Source organism: Calypte anna, chromosome 4A, assembly GCF_003957555.1.
Source record: "Calypte anna isolate BGI_N300 chromosome 4A, bCalAnn1_v1.p, whole genome shotgun sequence".
In the NCBI taxonomy this organism is placed as follows: Eukaryota; Metazoa; Chordata; class Aves; order Apodiformes; family Trochilidae; genus Calypte; species Calypte anna.
Genome location: NC_044248.1, coordinates 23,321,693 through 23,344,397, shown reverse-complemented (window position 1 = coordinate 23,344,397; position 22,705 = coordinate 23,321,693). Strand labels below are relative to the sequence as shown.

The following is a 22,705-nucleotide window of genomic DNA, read 5'->3' as shown; positions in this document are numbered from 1 at the left end:
GCCGTGTCAGCGCCTGGTGGGGCAGCAGGCAGCTCCTGCAGGCGGGGCGGGCCGGGGAGGAGCGGCCGGGCTGGGCCGCGAAGGCGCCGGTGCTGAGAGCCGCCCTCCTGCCGCTTCTCAGGCCGCCTGTCCGGGCGCAGAATGACCCCGACGCAATGGGACTTCCCCGTGGAGCTGTGCTGCCGGCCCATGGCGTTTGTCACCCTCACCGGCTTGGACGTGGTGTACAACGCCGTGCACCGGGCCGTGTGGGACGCCTTCTGCGCCAACCGCAGGGCCGACCGCGTCCCCATCTCCTTCAAAGTGCTCCCCGGCGACCACGAGTACCCCAAGTGCAGGACGAAGGTAGCGAGCCCTGTGTGCCCCGCCTGCTCCCCGGCCCGCCGGGTCCCGCAGCCACCTCACGGAGTTCAGTCCCACGCAGCAAGAGCCGGCGGCGGGCCCGGGGAGATGCGGGACGGACCGAGTGGCCCCCGGAGGGGAAGGGCCGTAGCAGGGGGCTGGGCGGAGGGAGCCGGGTTTGCGGGCAGCTGGGTAGTGCTCCTTGGGCTCCTTAGGCTCAGCCTGACTTCTGTGCTGGGGCAGAAGTGTCGGGGCTCGAAGCCTGAGGAAAGGGGTCAGGGCTAAGGGGAAGCCGAGGGCCTTGTGTCGGAGTGGGGTGCCTGCAGTGGTGACCAGGGTGTCCTAGCACGTAGGGCAGAAGCAGAGAAAGCCAACGTGACTTGCTCTTTATTTACTCAGCATCAAGGCATGCTTGTAAGATTTGAGCCCAAAGTTTAATTCTGGAGAAACAAGGTGTTTGAAACCAGAGAAAAAGATGTAAAGCCATTAACTAAGTGAAATTCAACAGAACGAATATCTCTTCTCTAATTCCTGCTTTGCAATGGTAGTTAAGAACTGTCAACTGGCATTACTTTTGGAAAACTACATAATCCTGTGATACTGCAAAGGAAGAAGAATCCTAACTGTTTTCTCCTAGCTCTGTTTAAGAGGCCCTCAGGTGCCTACTTTTAAAATTTTGCTGTTCTTTGTTGCTGATATCTTAGACACTGGATCCCAATGCTAGGGAATGAGGTGTGTATCTTACCCAATAAGATACAAAGGCTTGAGAGAAAGAATATTAAAGGAAAGATGACCAGAAGTGACAGGAATGTAGACACGATTCCCCTTATTCTGCTATACTGAGGCTGGTAAATTTATTTGGTAGCTTGCTTTAATAACATTAATATTTTCAGAGGACATCCTATGAATGGTATATTCCAAAAGGAATCCTGAAGACTGGTTGGATGAACAAACACCTGAATTTGGTTCCAGCACTTGTTGTAGTGTTCTATGAGCTAGACTGGGATGAGCCACAATGGAAAGAGAAGCAGTCTGAATGTGCTACTAGAGTTGAAATTGTCAGGTAGAGATTTTTTTCACTTTGTTCATAATGGACTGCAAGCTAATTGTAAATGTGATTTGCAGAATCCTTTTTGCATTTTAAGTTATATTAATACAAAATATTTTCTTCAACCTCAAAATATTTTCCTTCCCCAAATTAAGAGGAAGTTGAACTTTGCTTTTTGAAGTATCACTGACAGTAAAGAAACCTTTTTCTTAAATGGTTTAATTTTAGAAGTCATTTAAGTAAAAACAGCCCCTGAAATCTTGTTTGCTAAACTCAGTACAATTGAAAGAACACCATATAAGAAATAAAATCAAACACAGCAACATGGCTGTGTTTGATTGTGTTCTTTCAGAGTTCCCATCTAGACTGAAATGCCATGTTCTTATTATACACAAATAAGAAGTCAAACCTTGACACTGTGCCCCATTGTTTTGTTTTTATTTTTTAGGCAAAGTTTGCAGGGAAGAAATACAAAAGTCGCTGTGGTTTTGATTCAGAAAAAAACACCATTGCCTCCAGGTATTAGAAAACTCTGGGCATAGTTGTGGGGATCTCATTTTTCAGAAGTTCTGATGGACTGAGCTGAGTGTCTTGTTTGTTGCATTATCTGCAGTTCTTAATGTAACGTGATCTGCATACACAACATGCATTGTCATTGCCTGGAAGGTGTACAGGTGGAAAGAGCTCTCAGGACAGTTAACCCTAAACATTTGATGCTTTTAGTCTTAACTTCTGTCTCTGAAGTCTAAGTCCATCCTTTGATACACAGTATCAAAAAAATTGACGTAATATACCGTGTCTTGCTTGAGATCAAGAGAACCTGTAAAAGCAATGTGAACTTAGAGGAAGGATGGTGGGTGCCTACATAAGCCTTTTAGTTAAACTCAGTTTTAATAAATAAAATTTTGGAGTCAAGTAGAGCTGTAATGTATTATGTTTTAACCTTATGATTTTGTGGAGCTGCTGCTGTAGCTGCATACTTCCTAGTGTCTGGCAAACCATTTCTAAAAATTTTTTTTCCTCTACCTGCTATAGATATTTGTCATTTCTGGATGCTGTTGTGGTTTTCAAGACACGGGTTATTTATTCATTTATTTACATGTGAGAGATGAAATATTTTCATACTTCTGCCTTGTGGCTAGCTAAGCTATTCCTATAAATTTTCTGCACAAAGCATGTGGTACTTTGAAAGGAGCAAGACAAAATGTGGTCTCAATTTTATGTGTATTGTGTTTTTCCCACCTTGCATGGGTCAGGCTTTTAGAGCTGGTTCGATAGCACAGCACTGCCCACTGCTTACTTGTGCTTTCCTTGACTTCCCTAGGGGAAGATGTTATTGCATCAGAGAGAGCAGCAGCTTTATGCAATGCTTGTGACCTTTCTGGAAAATCCCTCTTTGTACTTCCACACACTGATCATCTTGTTGGTTATATTATAAGGTAAGTGGCTGTAAAACACTGTTTTCCTCCATTTGCTAAGGGGAGATGTTGGGATGACTGCTATGTGTCATGCTGATTGTAGACTAGTCTACATTCACTAGCAGTGTTGACTAGAATTCTTCAGGTTATTCTGCAGCCTCCTTTCTCTGTGAAGTTATCACAGATGTTACTTTTAAAAACATTATTAGAAATTCCAACATGTTCCCTTCCTCAAACTGCATAGAGGCAAAGTGGGCTTTTCTGCTAGGAGCAGTGGCTTTGCTCCTACTAGTTCAAAATTATTTTCCCCATAAATATTTTGCTATGTGTAACTTTGTGCTAGCAGATTTTTGGCTTTTTCATCTCCTCTTCCTGGCTACAAAGGTATCTCTCCATTTGTCTTGAAAGGCATTTATTTGGTTGCAAATATTACGTCTTTGTCATTTTCTGCATTTCTAGTGCTTTCTGTTTTAATATTTACAGGGAATACAGCTTCAAATAAATTCTGAAGGCCTTTCAAAAACAGAGCAGGGAAAGGAAGACAGTCTTGTGTAGAACTGCCTCAAACTAAGGCAAATTTTTGTTTATTAAAATGAGTTTTAATTTTTCCAGATATGCTTAGGCAGAGGAAGGGTTATGGTCCGAGGCTAATTCTTCTCTCACCCTTGTATTAAACTACAGTCAGTAAAGGTTTCATCATGGATCATTGCTGTTGTATTCATGCTGCTCCTAAAGATCTGCTAGGATTGATCAAGATAAAATAACCATTTTAGTTTTTCATATTTTGCTCAGTGCTAGACAGAGAATGTTTACAGCATGTTAACCAGCGTAAGCCTTTGCAAACTGCATATGGTTGCATTTTGGGATGAGATCTGCAGCAGTCTCCAAGTTTGTGAAGAAAAGGCCATATCATTAACTATTAATAGCTCTTCATGCCCATTTAAAAACAAAACAAAACTATGGTTGAGCATATAATCATGTCAGAATTCCTAATCTTTTCATTTTGACATTTTGAATTGAGATTTCATAATAATAAAGGAGAATAATTTTTTTTTAACCTCTTGGGCAGTCTTGTCTTATGCAGCTCCAATACATTGCTAAAATAAGTATAAGAGGTAGACTTGTTCATAGTTGACAATTGCTCTCCCTTTGCCTGCCCTGTTGTTTTCATTGCCATCCTCTCCACTGCATGACAAGCAATACTCAAGCTGTGATCTGCCTTAGTCAAAGTCTGCAGTGATCCCTTCTTGTCCGAATCACAGCAGGAATACTTTATCCTTTTTCCTGCATGCATCAGTGCTATTGAATATATTCCTCTCCTTGATTTTAGTCCTCATAATTTGATCATACAACAATATGATCATATACATACTTAGATCCTCCTCAGCCTCATACTGTGTTCAGTGTTCTGGGCCTCTTTGTCCTCCTCATGTCCCCTTTGTGACTTCACATTGGGCTATTTATCCTGCAAACACAAGTTTGACTGTTACCTCTGCAACCCAGGTAGCTGTTGATGTTTGGACAGAATGATGAAACCTAGTCTGTGCCCTTTTAGTTTTATTTAATGCTGAGGGGTTTTTTTGTTGTTTTGTTTTCCCACTCCTTGCCCCACAGTCCAGCAAACAAGATCCTGACCTGTTCAGACGCATCACAGGAGTGTCTGCAAAATTTGCTGGCTTTGACTGGGGTGTCTTTGTGCTTTTTCTGGCCTTGCAAAATCCTAAGAGCTTATCCTAAGACTTTCAATTTTAAATACCAGAGTCTGTTATATGGGAAAAGAATTCAAAAGTCTTTTGAACCTACTTCTTCTATTTTGTGTTACCCCAGTGTAAGGCTTTGTGTGGAGAGATTTTGTCTCCAAGCTCTTGTGGTAGCTTAAAGACAAGTTTAGTAATACCTCAAGCTTCTTTTGCCAACCTTAAAATAAGCATGGTTAAAAGTAACTTACTCTGAAGTTCTTCATATCCTTTGTGTGTGGGAAAAATTTTGTGAAACTTAAAAGAAACTTTGTTGCAGGTTGGAAAATGCTTTCTATGAACATGCACAAACTTACTATTATACAGAAATACGAAGAGTTAAATCTCATAAGGAGTTCTTGAACAAAACCACTCATCAGGTAATGTTACCCTATTTTTAAAATACTGTGCTAGTTATAGTGCATGTTAAAACATTAAAATGAGGGTTGTTTGTTGTATGATTAAAAAAAAAATTACATTTCTATATGGGTTAACGTCTTTGAATGTAGCATCTTAAGTTGTGGGAATTACATCCCTTAGAAACTCAAAACTCAAACTTGCCCTTGATTTGGCTTTTAGCTTTGCTTTTCAAATTGATAAATATCTGTTCAGACACACTACATTCTTTTGCAGTTGTCAGCTTCCCTCTCTTGGAAGCTGGGAGCCAAGTGGTGACCTCCAGTTGAACAATCAGCACTGTTGGTGTAGAGATTTTTGGGATGTTACAAAGCCTCCCCCCTGATACAGGATGAAAGGCTTGGAATAGATGAAATCTGTTGAAAGATCACTGCTGTGTCATGATGGCAGAGAGAACTGTCAGGGAACAGTTGCATAGTCAGTTTTTTCAAGTGCAGTTATCACCCATGTCTGCTTTGTGGGTAACAGGTATGTTCAGATGTTTGTGATTGACATGCACTCATCTGTGTTTTGCAGCTTTTATTTGTTAGACATCAGTTCAAAATAGCATTCTTCAGTGAGCTGAAACAGGATACACAGAATGCTCTCAAGTAAGACTTGTGTAATCTTCCCCCACCTTCTCTATCTGAAATCACTTCTAAACCATATACTACGGTAAATATTTTCCTTAGTGCAGAATTATCTAAATGTGTATGTGAGGGGTGAGTTCTTTGCTGGGAAGAACACTGATTGCAAGGCTGTTTTCTGCTGTTGGCAATCCTGTTATTAAATGTTATTATCTTCTATGATTTAACTCCTAAATTAAGTATTCCTGTTTAGAAATTACAGAGCTGCCTATAATCTTGTGCATGAATTGAGAGCTCATGAAACAAACATGCTGGAAATCAAGACCATGGCAGGATTTATAAACTACAAGGTAACAAGTATATTTCTAAATTTTGGCAACCTTTACTTTAAAAAAAAAAGTTTATGCATCTTTAATGTGCAAGAGTTTAAAAGTTCCATTTTATATTGCTTTTGAGGAGATTGTTTAGAAAAAGCTATCAGTGGGATACCAATACATTGATTTCTGCATTCTGTGGAAAAGAAAACTTAGCAGAAGCCTGGGGGTATATTGAAGGATTGGATTTCATTTGAGATGCAGTCATCTGAAAGACTAGACTAGACTCTCTCACTCTGTACAGGGTGATTGAAAACCAGACTTGCTTGTTCCTTGAATATTTTCATCATTTTGCAAAGCTCAAAGCAGTAATAGTTCAGTTACTGCTTGTGAGAAGGAGGAAAGTAACTCTTTAAGAATCAGACCCTGCTTTTGTGGTATTTTGGGGACTTTTACCAAAAAAACCCCAACAGACTCTCCCACCGTTTACAATAATCTTGGAGTTGGAATCAATCAGATTCCATCGGCAGACTGCAGGCATCAAAGATAATGATCTTCCTAGTGGGTCTGCAGTTCCCTCTTGAATTTGACTGTAAGTTACATGCTCTTCATTGGTGATTTTGGGGAGAAGGGAAAGAAAAGTAACATCAGATGAAATAAAGGACCACTTGGTTTCAGGTGTACTACATCATGATTTACATCTCCTTTTCTCCTGTTTTCTGTGTTACTTGAGCTCTACGGAAGTACGTAAATGCTGTTTGTTGGGGTTTTGTTGTTTGTGGGTTTTGTGGTTTTTGGGTTTATTTTTTTGTTTGTTTGTTTTGGGGGTTTTTTTTGTTTGTTAAGCTAATCTTTAGCACCCTAACAGTTACTTTTCCTGTTATTTGTTTCTTGTAGATCTGTCGCCTATGTTTTCAGCACAATACTCCACTGGATGCAATTGGTCAGTTCAGGAAACATATTGATTTGTGCAAGAAAAAAATTGGAAGTGCAGAACTGGCTTTTGAGCATGCTGCCTGGATGTCTAAACAGTATGTTTTTGCTCAGTGATGTTTCTGGTTTCTATGTAAGCTGATGAAGTTCACTGGTTTACTTGTCTATGCAAGATACAAATTCTGAGCTTTTTTTTTAAGAAGCAGACACAATAGATTCTAAAAACTGTGTGCTGTCACACTGTTTTGCATTGATTGTTGACCACTTTTCTCTGGGAATGAACCAGATGTGACACAAATGCAGTCATACAACTTAGATGCGGAACTTCAGAGAAGAATCACCTGTTTTAAGACTAACCTAAACATTTAATTTAAATGTACCTCTCAGTTCAGATTTCTGTTCTATACATAATATTGTTTGTGAATTTTTTTTAACAGGTTTCAGGCCTTTGGTGACTTGTTTGATGAAGCAATTAAGCTGGGATTGACTGCGATTCAGACTCAGAATCCAGGTTTCTATTACCAGCAGGCAGCCTACTATGCACAGGAACGGAAACAACTAGCAAGTATGCTTTGTAACCATGATGTAAGTTGGGAGGGGGATACAATGCTTTGCAAGTAATGAGGTAGAAAAAAAGATAATTTATGTGTATCAGATAGTAGTGAATTAATCTGTAATATGTGTAAATTAAATTCAAGGAAAGGAGATGTGTTTTTTGTGATGCTTACTAGCATTCCAATATATAACAATTGTTTGTAACTATTACTCTGGAACAAATGCATTAGTGTTTATTTTACTACAAATATTTCTGACACAGTTTTAAAATATCAAAAAAAAGTATACTGTTTACATCTCTGGGTGCTGGAAAACTTACTATTTTGTTTTTCCAGTGTATTTCTGGTGACTTACAGAAAGCAGAGAAAAAAGCATTAGTGTTTAGAGGGTGTGGTGGGTTGTTACTTTGAGGGTGGTTTTTTTGCCACCTGCCTGGCAGAAAAAGTTGCATGGGAAATCAGTCTCTGCAGCTGATGAATGATACATCATATCATGTGGTATATGATGTACATATGAATATGTGTAGCTACTCTTAAGCTGACATGTCCTTATTCTTAAAAAATATCTTTGATCCTATTTGTTGTTCTTGGATTATCTTGTTAGAAACCAGTTTCTAAAATAATTACCCAGTTATTCTTTGCTTTAAAACATATAACCTCTCCAGCCACCTTTATAAAAATAGTACTTCAGGAAACCCAAACATTTAAATAGTTCTCAGCCTCACAACCTACTTCATTCACTTTAATTTGTCTCAAATACTGGCAAATTCTTTTATGTACATGGTATTGGAGCATTAGATCACTTAGAGTGCTTTGAAATTAAATGTGAGCCCTTTTTTATTACTATATTTGCTCAATTCACAGCCCTCGGTGATGTACCCCAATCCGGATCCCCTGGAAACACAAACTGGAGTGCTTGACTTCTATGGGCAAAGACCATGGCGACAGGGAATACTAAGTATGTTTCTGTGGAGTTCAGACAAACTTCTATAGCTGCTGATCCTACCAGCCGATTTAGTGGGCATAAATATGGGATTCCTTTTTCACTGAGCCAGCTGTAGAGCTGGGACGTCACTCCTGTGTTAGTTGGTGTTATGACTGGAAAAGGCATCACCTGAAAGTGCAGGAGGTGTGTTTGGTCTCTGCAACAGATAAAAAAAGAAACCTCAGGTTTATGCAGGTTCAGATCTTCAGCAGGCCATGCTGAGGCTCTTCTGCTCCTTTGTTTCTGTTGCTGCCTACGCTACCTGTGATCAGTGTGCTGCAAGAATGCCTGATTGCAGGGAAGTATGTTATTCCTGGGAAGAGAAGTTGGAGAATGAGAGACAGCAAAAGTAACAATGGCCCTGAATACAGCATATGCATTCATCCTGCCATACATGCTGTATTGTGTCAGTTGCAGGCAGGAACTCATTACTTTTTTTTCTTTTTTTTCCTGGAAAAGCTTATTTGAATTTCAAAATGGATTTAGAGGATACAATGACTGGATTTTAAAATAGGAATTTGTGATTTTCCTATTAAGGAGGATGTTTTCTCAGAACTTCAGACTGTACAACTTTGAGCTGTGTATCACTACACATGTAATTCTGAAGTCTTCATAGTCAAATGTGGTTTTACTTCCCTTTCTCCCTCCCCATTTGGTCTCCTTTTCTTTACTTTGCATATCCTTTGAGCTTTGCCACCTTACTCATACCCTCTTTTAAAGACTTTGTTTCATTTACTGTAAATGCAGTACTGCATAACCTCTTTAAGTGTTTGGGTTGTTGGGGGTTTTTTTGGTCTCTTAAAGCCCTGTAGAGTCCCCCTTATATTGGCATTCTCTACTGCTAGAGAAGCATAAGTTTAAATCCTTTCTTGAGATTGGATAGGAAAAGGGCTACAAACTTGTCTTAGCATATGTGCTTTATATCTTAATAGCTGCAGAATGTTTTGGGTATCTTTAAGAAAACTTTCTTTAAACAAAAGGCAAGATACTGGCTTTAGAAGTTCCCTTCTAGAATACAGCATATGGATGAGTTCTTAGTGACATTAACAGTAACATATTAATTACAGAGAACAGGGGACCCAAGGAAGTTGTGTCTGACCCTTCCCTGGCTTTGAGCAGCCTGGTCTGGTGGGAAGTGTCCCTGGGGGCTGATGATACAAATTTAAAGTTCCTTCCTACCTAAACCATTCTATGATTCCATGATTCTATGATTAACATTCTTTTGCCTAGGAAACAGATAAGTGTTTGAACCTGCCTGAGTTGGAGCTTGCATTGCATATAGTTCACTGCATATAGAGTTCTCTTCTGAATCTGAGCAAAATTCCAGTTTCATGGATTTTTCATTGTCTTATGCAGGCTTTGATCTTTCGGATCCTGAAAAGGAGAAGATGGGGATTCTATCCCTACAGTTGAAAGAGAAAAATGTCCTTCACTCGGTAAGTTTTATTGTACAAAACAAATATTTATTTTTTTTTAAGATTATCCTGATGTTTGCATGTATAATGATAACAGTATTGGTTTTATCTATTAGGAGCTCATAATCACTTTGTTGAGTAATGCTGTTGCACAGTTCAAGAAATACAAATGTCCCAGAATGAAAAGTCATTTGAGTGAGTATAGATGCATCAGATGCATTTTTTTAATTAATTTTGAAAACTCTTGGTATTGATCTGATAGGTTTTTAATTTTTTTTTTATCAGTGGTTCAAATGGGAGAAGAATATTACTACGCTAAAGATTATACCAAAGCTTTGAAGTAAGTACTGTCTATGATTGCATTTTTTCCCATACTGTTCTTCTCACTAAGACCCAGTGTCTTACTGCTATGGAATTATGTTGGAAGCTCATCTAAGATGCTTCTAATACCTGGATTTGAATGAAGCGCAAGCTTCAGAGTCTACATACTCCATTTATATCAAAAAATGTAAAACAGATATGATGATTCAGTTATTAGAGTAGGAAGACTTCCTGCTGTAAGCTGTTGTGGGATTTGCCTCATTGCCTAGCATATTTCAATGAGCACTTGCTGATAGAGTGCTGTCTTTTTTTCCCTTTCTCAGAAGTGATTTCTGAAACTTGCCTGCTACTCCAATGAGCAGTAAATCAGTAAAATCATTGCCATATATGAGCAGTAGCTTTGACCTTAATCTAACATTTGTGTTAGTGAATAGGAATTTCGAGTTAATGGTGATAGCAAATAAATAAGAGCTTCAAAAAATACTGGGGTGTGTAAACTTTTTTTCTCTCAATTTTACTGCACTGCAGGCTCTTGGATTATGTTATGTGTGAATATCGCAGTGAAGGGTGGTGGACTCTTCTCACTTCCATATTGACGACAGCTCTCAAATGCTCATATCTGATGGCCCAGCTGAAAGACTACATAACATACTCTTTAGAGCTGCTGGGTAGAGGTATTCTTTTAAAAAATATACTCAGTGTAAAAATGAAAGTATGTGTATTTGGAGGTCTGGGATGTTATTGTCATACACGATGTTTGCAGCACTTCAAATCATTCGAGTACAAAAACACTGCTGAATTTTTGCTGCCTTCTCCCATATGCTGGCAGATGAATTTTCTTGCTTTTCTATTATAAAATTTGTGGTATTCAGATAGACTGGGTCAGGATACCTGATGCACAAAGACTCATTTGAGAGTGTTCAAATAATGTAACAAACTTCTTGAGCTTTGGGATGGGAGAAGAACAAAACCATTTTTCCTAGTGCATTTTTTCAGGACTTCAAAATCCCAAATACATCTCTCAGATTTTCTGTCTATCTATGGGAATTCTGCTGATGGCTGAACAGTAATAATGCAAGCACTCTGTGTAATGTCTGTCACTTGACATTGCAGAAGTAGTCCTTTTGTGCCCAAAATTGCTAATACCATTATAAGAGTAGGTGCTGTAAAATTGGATTTGCACCTTCTATTAACTAGCCAAGCTACTCTGCTTTGTATTAAAGAATAGCCAGTGAGATAACCCACTTTTCTTCATCTTTAAGAGAAGGGTGCTTATTTAAATCAGTTCTTTTCTCTTCCTGCCACCTTCTGTATTTGTTTTTACCATTATCTGAGCTTGCCTTTTGCAAGTCCCAGACTTTTCTGGTTCCCACTGTTTCCTCTGTTTTTAAACATAAATAAGAAGAAGGTGTATGTATTGTTCTCTTGAGGTTTTCCTTCAATAAATTGTGAAACATTTGACTAACCAAAAAAACATTAGTTTCAGTGGAAGTAAGAGGAAACCTCTAAAATGAGGGAAGTTCTGAAAGCTGAATGAATCCTTCATTGCTGTAAGATGGATATTAGATTTATTTTTTTTTCTCCAAAATGTTTTTCAAAGATGCAATCTGAAGGACAGATTTATTTTTAAGTTGTTTGGTTTTTTCTTTGAAAAAAAGAAGGCTTGCTTCTGTCTTGGTCACCTTCACTTTTTATTCATTTGCTAGCATCAACTCTTAAAGAAGAACAGAAATCTCGAATAGAAAAAAATCTGATTAAAGTTCTAATGGTAAGTGACAAAACTCCTATTACCCCTCTAAATAATCTTGAGAGTGGTCAGTATTTGGTAATTTTCCTGTTACTTGTAATCTTCTGTCTGATACAGAACGAAAGCCCTGATCCTGAACCTGACTGCGACACTGCTGCTGTGAAAGCATCACAAAAACTGTGGGCTGACCGTGTTTCCTTGGCTGGCAGTAATGTTTTTACAATAGAAGTCCAGGATTTTATACCATTTGGTAAGCAAGAGAGTAAATTTGCACCATTTTATAAATTTTTATGTAGTTATTCCTTGGAAATAATTAATTAGGGAAAAATATACAGTGAGTATTAAAGCCAGCAACACTGAAGCTCTTGTTTCAGCACTGCTCTGTTCTTCATCTAAATTGGTAAGGTAAGAGAGAACAGCCTCTGGTCTCTTCTCCTCCATACATGTATTACTAAAGAAGAATCCTTTGGAGGAGGGGGGCACCATCTGAACTTCCAGCAGGGGATACCCATGCCTTTAAGCATGGTATAAGTAGTAAACCCTTGCTTTTTTTAACTTCTCCCACTCTGGTGTGCTTTGAAGTAGGAGTCTGAAGAAAGAAGGCAGAATGTGTGCAATGTTGTACTCCCCATAAAAAGGAGGCATGAGTGAGCATTAACTACAAAAGAAATGTATCTAAGTGTACAGGATTTTTTTTTCCTTCTGTATGTCTGCCTTTCCAAAGGTTTTGACTAAATGCTGACAAGTTGCTTTCTGTTACAGTAGAGCCAACAGTAACAGTTTGGCTACAGTAAGTAGCCAAATTTGTCCCACTATACATAAATATAAACCGAGGTTTTAAGGATATACACAGAGCCACACTTATCACAAGTATTTCAAAAGTGTGCTCCTGGAATTCAGTGTTATGAGTTTGATATGTTTAACATCATCTTGTTTGGGATTTTTGTTTGTTCATTTTGGTTTTTGTTTTGTTTGTTTTTTATTCTAGTGCAATGCAAAGCAAAATTTCTTGCTCCCAGTTTCCATATTGATGTTCCTGTGCAATTTGATGTATACTTGAGAGCTGATTGTCCTCATCCTATCAGGTTTTCTAAGCTCTGCGTCAGTTTCAATAATCAGGTAACTATGTTCTCTCTGTCTGATCTAGTTATAAAGCTTATTATAAGACTAGAATGATATCTGCTAGTCATTCTGAACAAAAATCAAAATTTTTTTCCCAGAAATTGTATTCTTAAGTTGGAAAGGTGTTTCTTCTATCACTATCAATTATCTATCAATTATCTATCACTTTTGACAAGTATGTTGATACTGTGATAAAAGTCTCAAATGCAGTTTGATTAGTTTGTCTGTCATATCTTTTGTTTTCTATGAAGCTCTTGAAAGTTTCAGAGGATCGTTTTAATGCCTTATTTCTCCTGATCTTCTTGCATGAAGATGCATTAATTAATGTAATGGATATCTTGTGTCAAAGACTTGTGCTGTAATTACTTGCAAAATCTCACTACAGTACTGTGAAAAGTAGCAAGAACTCATAGTTTGATGCAGTAACACAGGACCTTAACACTTGCTGTACTACTGTTACACTCCAAAGCTGTCTTCACTCGGGATTTACCACCTTCCTCCTCATCCGTTGCAGGATTACAACCAGTACTGTGTGGTAGAAGAAGCCTATCAAAAAAGTGATATTCTGGAACAGTCATCACAAGGAACGATGTGCTTAGTCCCTGGCAAAACAAGAAAGTTCACTTTCAAATTTGTTGCAAAAACTGAAGATGTAGGAAAGAAGATTGAGGTTTGTCAACATGCTCACAGATACTTTTCCCATCACTGATGAAATGAACTTGTGGCTTGTTGAAATTTCTTCGGATTGCTGGAATACAGGCACAATAAAGATGTGGTATATTGGGAAAACTATATTCTTGGACTAGGTGACCTGAAGACGAAGTTATCATATGTGTTTAAATTTGTGTCTCTCAGATAACCTCTGTGGATTTGATCCTGGGAAGTGAATCTGGCCGATGTGTGATTCTGAACTGGCATGGAGGAGGAGGAGATGCTGCTTCATCTCAGGAAGCATTGCAGGCAGCACGTTCCTTCAAGCGAAGGCCTAAGCTTCCAGATAATGAGGTGCACTGGGACAGTTTGGCTATCCAGGCAAGCACTATGTGAGTAAAAACTTGTAGATGTACATAATATATCATTGTGAGTTTCCTGCAAAGTCCTGATTGCTCTGCCTAAAAGAATCATAAAAACTTTGGGGGGCTTTGTTAATATGAGCTTTTTAGTATGGCTTTGCGTAACTGGGTATAAGATAGATATTATCTTAAACCTTTAGCACTTTTGAGGCTCTAGATAGAAATACAGAAAAAAATCTTGCACTAATCTCTGATCATATCAAGTATGCTTTAGTTTTCCTCTTCACCTAACTTTGCTAGGCAGACTTTTTGCAGATTTTTGTGCAAAATATGTGGTATTACTCTTTTACAAAAGCCACCACACAAGTGAAGAATCCCTAAGAAACTGTATTGGAAAATAATCAGTAATAAATAGGCTAACACAAATTCAGATTTATTCAAAGGAATTAAATTGGATTGCTGTGGATAGGGGTGCTTTTATCTTTCCTGGTAGAACATCTGAGTTATTAATGCTTATTACTGGGGTTCCAAACAATTTTTGTAGAATTGTTCCCATCATGTTGCTTTTTGGGAATCTCTTATCTCCTAGCTGAGTAGGCCACCAGTTGTCAAAACTCTCTTAAACAATAGGCTGTTTATCACCTTTTAAACTAGGCTTAAAAGCTTGATATTTAAGAAACATACAGTAACTGTGTCTTTTCTTTTAAAGGATTATTTCTAGAGTGCCAAACATTTCTGTTCAACTTCGTCATGAACCTCCTGCCCTGACTAATGAAATGTATTGTTTGATTGTGATGGTCCAGTCACACGAGGAGAGAGTGGCCAAAGATGTTAAGCTTACAGCAGGTTTAAAGCCAGGTATTTGGGGTTATTTTCTTTTAATTCAGCAGTCTTCTAAATGACTCCTTGTTCCACTGCAAAGTAGTATATTAAATGACCCTACTGCAGTAATTAAGAGCCAAATCAAAGTGAAGGTTGGGAATGATGAGATACAAGAGCTAATAGACTTACTCAGTTATGGTTATCTTAACCACCGCTTGTCAGTTGTGTTTATGAGGGTATTTTCAAAAGATAAGTCTTTTGAGTTTGAACAAGAAGACAAACTTTTCTATTCCCTCCTAACTTTTTATTTAATTTGCCAATGTCTGAATTTTTCTTTTCCCCAGGAAACATCTTTTTCTTGCTGAGATGAAAACTTTAGACTGTGCTAGATAAATGTGTTCTAAATATAGTCTTTGTGGGTTTTCTCTTGCACCCACCCCTGCTTTTTTTTCCCCACCCTGGACAATGTGGTTTGTTTTTTTAAACCACTTGAAATCTGAGGAACGGTGGAGAACTGAATACAGTACTCTTTCAAATTAAAAGGAAAAAAATGCAAATATTCTGTAGTTAAGTCCTAGCTAGCTGTATATAGTTATTGCTGGCAGTTTTCAATATGTGAAGTCCAAATATTGTTTTCAGTACTCTAAATAAGAGCAATTATACTAAAAGGCAAAAATATTTTTAAGCCCCTAGCATATTCAATGCAATATGTGCTGAGCACGCTGCAATAAAACCACATTCCTTATGTAGTTGTATTGTTTATTAAAGTCAGTGGAGTGTTCTTCAAAGTTATTTAATTGGACGTTTGGGCTTGCCTCCTAAAGCACTGTTTAACAGTCAGCCTTGATTTTTAGGTCTTTTTTTCCCCCTTGATCTTGACTTTTTGCACATGACATGCAAGGTCAGTGTGGTCTTGTCAATTACATTAAAAGAACAATTGAAATTTGACATTTCATTTATAGGGAAGGTGATATATTTTCCACAGTTGCAACTCTTTGGCAAGATGTGGCTTGTTTTGCTTGGAAAGTTATTCCGCTGGACTGCAGTAATGCAGTTATGCTCGTCAGTCCCTGAGTGAAGAATGGTGTCATTTAACATCTACACATTTGTTTTTTACATATTTTCAACCTGAAACAACAACTTTAGAAAGATGTAAAATTGTTAAGCCATGCTCTCAAAACAGAAGAGCCATGGAACAGTGAAACTTCCTTTTTTCTTCATATAGAGCACTGTGCAATCACATGATGTTGTATTTTGCATTTGGTAGAGAACATACCTGGTATGACCTGATTTTGAAAGCTTCCCTCAACCAAATGAACAGCATTAATTCCTTATGTGTTTTTGAGATTATCTTCTTATTTTTAGTTATTGCTTTCATGCTTCAGGGATATAAACCTGTGTGGATCTACAGACTGTTTTTAATCCTAGGACAAGATGCCAACCTGACTCAGAAAACTCAGGTGACTCTTCATGCAACAGACGCATGTGATGACTCCTTCCCTGCACTGCTTCCTGATATCCCTGTAGGAGACTTGCAACCAGGGGAAAAGGTGAAGGCTTAAGACCTTCTTTTGGGCTAAATGTGGGAATAAGGTATATTCTGGGCTTGGTTATACAGCTGGGAGGTAAGAAAATAAGGAGGCTAATCTCAACTGTTCATTAAATGCACTGCCTAGTGGACAGTTAGATTATAGTCAGCAAGTGTGATTCAGCATGGTAGAGAATCAAATAGGCAGATGTTGCACCAAACAGAAGTTTTGACAAGTAAATTAGAAGGTAAGTATAGCATTATATTACACAGTAGTGCTTCTTTACTTGTACTGTTAAGTAACAGGTGAGCATCAGTAGCAAAGCAATTGGAGCTGTGCTACCCTGATTAAATCATTCACCATATGATTAAGAACACAAAGAATTTCCTACAATTCATGATCAAAATAACACCCATTCTGCAGTTGCTCTCTCAAGCCAAGACAGATGATAGGTCTAGGGCTGTCCAATACTTGTTAATTAATGTAATTTAGGTATAGCTTCACTCATACTGTCTCCTTTATTTTGCAGATGGAAAAACCAATATATATTCGTTGTGGAACAGTTGGTGCACGAATGTTTCTGGTTTATGTTTCCTACTTAATCAACACTGTTGTTGAGGGGAAAGAAATCCTCTGCAAGTGTCACCGGGTAGGATATAGTGATGCACCAATTGCTTCAGATTCCCATGAAGGACAGAAATTGTTCTCAGTCTAAAGGCTGCAATTCCAAGTCTCTTAGAAGCCTTTCTAGTAAATAGAAAAAACCACAAAATCAGCAGTATGGTAGCCCAGTTTGGGGTGGGTGGTTTCATAAGTATAATAAAAAAATAAGTTTTCTATATTTATTCCTAATTATCTTAAAAATACATTTTGCCCTGGGGAGGACTTGTTTAAAGTTATGATTAAAAATTAACATTAAATTGATAACCTTTTACATCAACAGCCATGTCTGAAATGTAATATAACTTTTTTCCCCTCTCTTTCCCACCTCTTTTGTTTCCTATACAGGATGAAACTGTAACCATAGAAACAGTATTTCCTTTTGATGTCGCTGTCAAATTTGTCTCCACAAAGGTATGTGTTTGAAAAGTTGTTGATATTTTCTGTTCTACTTTCAATAGCTGCACCCTTTCAATAGCTGGAAATAGCCAGATCTTTTGTCTTGCCAGTTGGAGCACTTGGACAGGGTATTTGCAGATATACCGTTTTTACTGATGACAGACATCCTCAGTGCCTCTCCTTGGCCTCTCACTATTGTAACCAGCCAGCTACAGCTGTCACCTTCCATGACCCCAGTAGATCAACTGGAATCCTATGTGGAGAATGGTAAGTTTTCTTAGATTATGCTCTCTATCAGGAAGATAATTTTTGCATAAGTTGGGCACAAGAAAAGAGGACATTTTAAACAGCACTTGCTTATCAAACTGTACAAGAAAGCTGCTTACTACTATAGTTACTTATCAGATCATAACTTAGCGTTCTTCTCCACTATTTCAAGTAAATAAAGACTAAAATAACGGTAACCAAAATTCTAAATATAATTTAAAAAAAAAAAGCAAAGCCATAGATTTTTCTTGTGTTCTCTCTCTTCCCCCACTTCTCATCTTATTTGGGTGTGAGAGAAGAAATGTTTGTGTTTGGTTTTGCTTCAGAATATGAGAGTCATCTTATGCTGATGTCTTGGAATTTGCTTTGGGAGAACTGAAGAATTTGAAATGGCATTATTTTGCCTTCTTTCTGTGCATGAGCTCTAAATTTGGAATGATTTGTTCTCTGTGTGTACATGAAACATCTCATGATGCCATTCAGAAAGCAAACTCATCTATTTGTATATGTCACCCTTTTACATGTTGGGATGAAAATCTTTATTGAATTGGTTTAGTGGAAGATGTCCTTGCTCATGACAGGATTTGGAACTAGATGATCCTTAAGGTCCATTCCAACACAAACCTTTACATGGTTCTGTCTGATTGTTTACTATGTAGGTGTAGTTTGTAAAGCACTTCAAAGGCCTTTCTGTCTGAGTTCTTGTAATTGGGTTGGATTGGGTTTTTTTGACTTGGTGGTTTTTGCAGGAAATTTTTTTTAAACAAAATCTTGCTGATAGTTGTTTTACAGACAGGTGAGAGTGCCAGTGAGTGCTTTTGCCTTCGATGTCCACCAGTTACTAATGCTAGTGGAGTGGCAACTGGATGTTATGTCATTTCCTGGAAGAGGTAAGTATCCATTGGCCTGTGTGGGGAGAGGAAGTGAGTTGGGGTTGTTTTAGGCATGGTGGTGTGATTGGGCTTTTTTGATTTTGGATCTTCCTACAACAGTTGTTGATGTATGTCTCTCTGCTAGGTTGCTTTTATTTAGTTCTACAGCTGTTCAGTGTTCTTACTTGCCTTTTGCTTTTTGTCTCCATGCTATGGCACTCCTTTCACTCGCTTCAGACAATCCAATCTGAGGATTTGGTAGTTTTTTTATTTTCTACCACTGAAATGACTAATTTTGCTTTGGTCACATGTAAGTGTTGTTCTGTTGGTGTACTCACTTGATACTTTATATTGTGTAACTTTCAACATTGTCTGTATTTGACTTTCTCCTGCAGAAGTTCACCTGTGGAAAGTGTACCTGTTGTCAGTACAGTCATCACTCTACCACATGTGATTGTAGAGAGCATTCCCCTCCATGTTAATGCAGGTAATATTAATATGGCAACACCTGTGTCCCAATTAGTTTTTAGGACTGCCAGTCTTACAGCATCCAGAGTTTGTATTTACTGCAGGAAAAGGTGGAAAACTGATACTTGATACTGTGGAGCTAGTGAAAGAAACTGTGTCATCACTTAGACTGCCTCAAGCCTTGCCCTGCTCTCCCCTCCTCAGTTCAAGGAAAGAACTGGAAGGTAGTGAGTTGAATTGAGAATGAATTGAGTACCATGAATTGAGCTCTCCTAAAAGTTTCCAGGCTGTGTTAAGAGGCAGAGCAGATGCCAGAGATATTGCTGATGCTGCCTTCCTGGTAGTTTTCTCTAGATGCCTATGGCAAGCATTGTTCCATCCACCCACGTCCTGGTGGCATCCCAGGAAAGAAATAGCCTGGAGAACTGGAGCTGCTTGTGGGCAGGTGGACTGTTTCTCTTCTTGTACTTCACCTGCCCAAGAGCAGGGGAGTAAAAAGCTCACTGAACACACAGAATTGCTGTCTGTCCCTCAATCTGATTTCATTTGTATTGAGATTTTTCCATCATTCTTCCCTGTTATATTTTGAAGGAGCTTCCTGACAGCACCTGATAATGTTTTGGTAAGCTGAAAGTAGCCAGCAGCAGCCAAAGTGAATTCCTAGTTAGCATTCCTCAAGTGTTAGCAGTTGGAAGTTTTGTAACAGGATGTTGAAGTGTTACTGAAAAAGTGTAGTGAAGTTATATTCTGTTCTGGTTTGGTTTTTCTTTTTTCCTGATAAACTTATACTTAGTTTTATCTATGGAACTTTAGAATGTATTTTGTGTTTGAGATTAATTACTTTCATTTCAAAGATCTACCATCATTTGGCCGAGTCCGAGAATCCTTACCTGTCAGATACCACCTACAAAATAAAACCAACTTAGTCCAGGATGTGGAGGTGTCTGTGGAACCCAGCGATGCCTTCATGTTCTCTGGCCTTAAGCAGGTACAAAATTGTTACAGTTACTGATACTGCAGGCTTCTCTGGTAGTGAAGAATACATGGATTGTACATGCACTGATGTGCAGAGGACAAACTCACTGGTTTGTTTGGTATGGCAAATTCTGTCTGGAAGAATGCATTAATGGAGATTGCTTTTAAAGCAGGGCTAAATGGAAGCCTGGCTGTGACCCGTTTGTCATATGGTTTATGGGTAACGTGGTGCTTCAGTATAGAAGTAATAGTTTAGCTAAGTAAGGAAATAGTTGCTTTCTTTGCAACTTCCATAAGTAAACAGAAGATAAATGGAAAGCAAACAGGAGTGCTTTGGGTCACAGAACTTACCTGTGTTTGGCTTTTTGTCTTTGTTTGTTTGTTTTTTTTAAGATCCGATTAAGAATCCTTCCTGGCTCACAGCAGGAGATGCTGTATAACTTCTATCCCCTGATGGCTGGGTATCAGCAGTTACCATCTCTTCATGTTAACTTGCTGAGGTTCCCAAACTTCACCAATCAGCTGCTCAGACGATTCATTCCAACACACATTTTCGTGAAGGTAAGATGGTGAGGAGCCCCTTGCTTTTGAAAAGTCTTGGGTTGTGCATTGGTGTCAGCAGCCAAAATCCTTAGGAAATCTCAGTATTCTGTTTAAGGAAATCCGTTGTAAGTGTAACAAGTGCTTGGTTACAGTTAGATGAACTACCTGAATGTGCTTGGGTTACCCCTGTTATTCCATGTCTTACGCTGTAAAATTAATTTTATTTGTATTTTGAGTACAATAGAGTGAGCTAAATGTAATGAAATATATTAATAACATAATTTATAGCACTCCTTAAAAAAAAATAAATGTTTGAGCAACCCAGGTGACTGGGTTTGGCAGCACTGTAGCATCCCACAGCTCCCTAAATAACTTCTAAAAAGACATCCTCTCAGTGAATCACTCAGTCTAGATATTTTTTTTCTTAAGTGGTATGACTGAAGACAATTCAATCATATAATGAAAAAAATAGGTAACAGGTTTCTTTTGACTTTATTTAAAGTATCATTTAAATGGAGTTGCCCAAAACAATGCTTTCTCATTCTACTACTGCTGTCTCCAGAATATTGTAGTCAGAGTTTAGTCTGATTCTTAGCAAGCAGGGAGCCTGAAGAGTTTGTTTATATGAATTGATACAATTTGTTCAGACATCTGTAATACTGTTTCCAGGAAACAGGTCTGGCGTTCTTTCAATTTTGTTTTAGCCAAAAGGGATAGGCAGAAGTTACTTTTCATGCACACTGTCAGTGGCTCTTCTAGACTGACTGTCAAGATGTCCTTCTAAGTCAGCACAAAATGCTTTTATCCTCCAAAGTGTGATGTTCTCAGTGCTCGTGTGGAATCTCTTAGGCTTGAGAATTTTCTTTGCTTTTGCTTTGGAGGTGTCAGGGCCTCAAAATATTTCACTGTAAGAATGCCTTTTCTTCCTTCAGATTTCCTCTAATCCTTCCCATCTCTAGAGATTATGTTTGACAGTTTTTAGGAGGAATTTTAGTCTTATTCCTGGTTTTATGCATTTTGATAACTATCAGCTTTTTATACTGTGGTAATACTCACAAGTGTGATCAGCCAGGCCTTGTGCTAAGCTCCCTAGATGTGTGTGGAGGTGCTCTTGGCATGTAACAGCACAGCTAAGGAGATGAGGCCTCTACTCACTGGGCCAAACTGGAATATCAATTGGTTGTCCTCTGTGCTACTACTGGAAACCATTAGACTTAAGGATAGGCTTAATGTTGCATTTGTGTACTAGAGCTACAATGATCAGCACAGTGTCTTGCAAGGTGAGTTTTCTAACAGCCTTTTATTTTTAAAAACAGCCTTTTTTAATTTTAAATTCTCTATTTTCTTAAAGCCTCAGGGTCGTCAAGCAGATGACAACTCGATCGCAGCTGCGTAACTTTGAGAGCTGTACCTCTGCACTTAAAGAACATGGGATATTGCACACAATATATAAAGCTTACTTTGGAAACTTGGCTTTGATCAAACTATAAGAATTAAATTTTTTTAAATTGCAGCCTTAGCAGAGCAAATGTTTTTAAAAAGCCCAGTCTTTGGTAAACTTACTTTGAGGAATAAATGTGGGCAAAATGCCGTGCGTTATTTAACAGGAATATTCTTTTGAAGTTAACTTTGAATGTCAAACTCTTAAAAGTGTTATTAAGGCATATTAAGTGTCTTGAATATTTAAGTGAAGAAATGGTAATTCATTTGACCAAAACCAAAAGACATTTTCATAATTAGCAGTAAGTTGAAGTGTGAAGTTTAGACTTACTGAAGTTTACAAACTAGAAAATTACCCTTTACAGAAGTTTGCCACTTGTGTTGAGGGGGGAGCAGGGTGGGTGGTAGCACAGTAAACTACAAATGGTTGCATAGTACTGTTGGAATAGAGTTGCTTATATTTCTTTAAAACCATAAATCTAAAATTCACTATTTCTGCTGGGTAAGCCTTACATCTGAATTTGAATTCAGCAACAGTTAGGCCTGAAGCTGATACGGTTTTGGACTGTTTTTACACACAGATTCCAGATTAAAGATATGTCCTGGCAGTCTCCTGCTCTGTAAATTTAAACAAATAGACATCCTACTGTTGTACAGTGCTGGATGAACTGGTGTTTAAAATACAGTAAATCATGTATATAAAATACATTGTGAAAATTTCATATGTTTAACTTTCTAAATAGCTACATTTTGATTGCTTGGGAAATACCTTATTTATTGTCAAAGTAAAGTTCTAATA

General features: G+C 38.2%; 1 protein-coding gene across 1 annotated transcript; it reads left to right on the top strand.

Moving 5' to 3' along the window:
• The first annotated feature begins 55 nt into the window (after window positions 1-55).
• On the top strand, window positions 56-22,439 carry TRAPPC11 (trafficking protein particle complex 11). The gene is made up of 29 exons (XM_030450004.1): window positions 56-345; window positions 1,236-1,405; window positions 1,839-1,909; window positions 2,715-2,829; window positions 4,825-4,924; window positions 5,478-5,551; window positions 5,781-5,877; window positions 6,739-6,872; window positions 7,212-7,359; window positions 8,193-8,286; window positions 9,670-9,749; window positions 9,845-9,923; window positions 10,014-10,068; window positions 10,578-10,723; window positions 11,756-11,817; window positions 11,914-12,046; window positions 12,785-12,915; window positions 13,433-13,588; window positions 13,774-13,961; window positions 14,641-14,789; window positions 16,182-16,303; window positions 16,812-16,931; window positions 17,291-17,356; window positions 17,452-17,608; window positions 18,390-18,498; window positions 18,876-18,967; window positions 19,803-19,936; window positions 20,317-20,484; window positions 21,818-22,439. Exons 1-29 carry the CDS (start codon window positions 142-144, stop codon window positions 21,860-21,862), a joined length of 3,399 nt encoding a protein of 1,132 aa, XP_030305864.1. The 5' UTR covers window positions 56-141; the 3' UTR covers window positions 21,863-22,439.
• Window positions 22,440-22,705: the final 266 nt, after the last annotated feature.

Coding starts and splice junctions, on each gene's coding strand:
- TRAPPC11 (XM_030450004.1), top strand. CDS start 142: ATGACCCCGACGCAATGGGACTTCCCCGTGGAGCTGTGCTGCCGGCCC. Junction 6,873..7,211: donor GCTGCCTGGATGTCTAAACA/GTATGTTTTTGC, acceptor TTTTTTTAACAG/GTTTCAGGCCTTTGGTGACT. Junction 14,790..16,181: donor TACAGCAGGTTTAAAGCCAG/GTATTTGGGGTT, acceptor TTTTAATCCTAG/GACAAGATGCCAACCTGACT.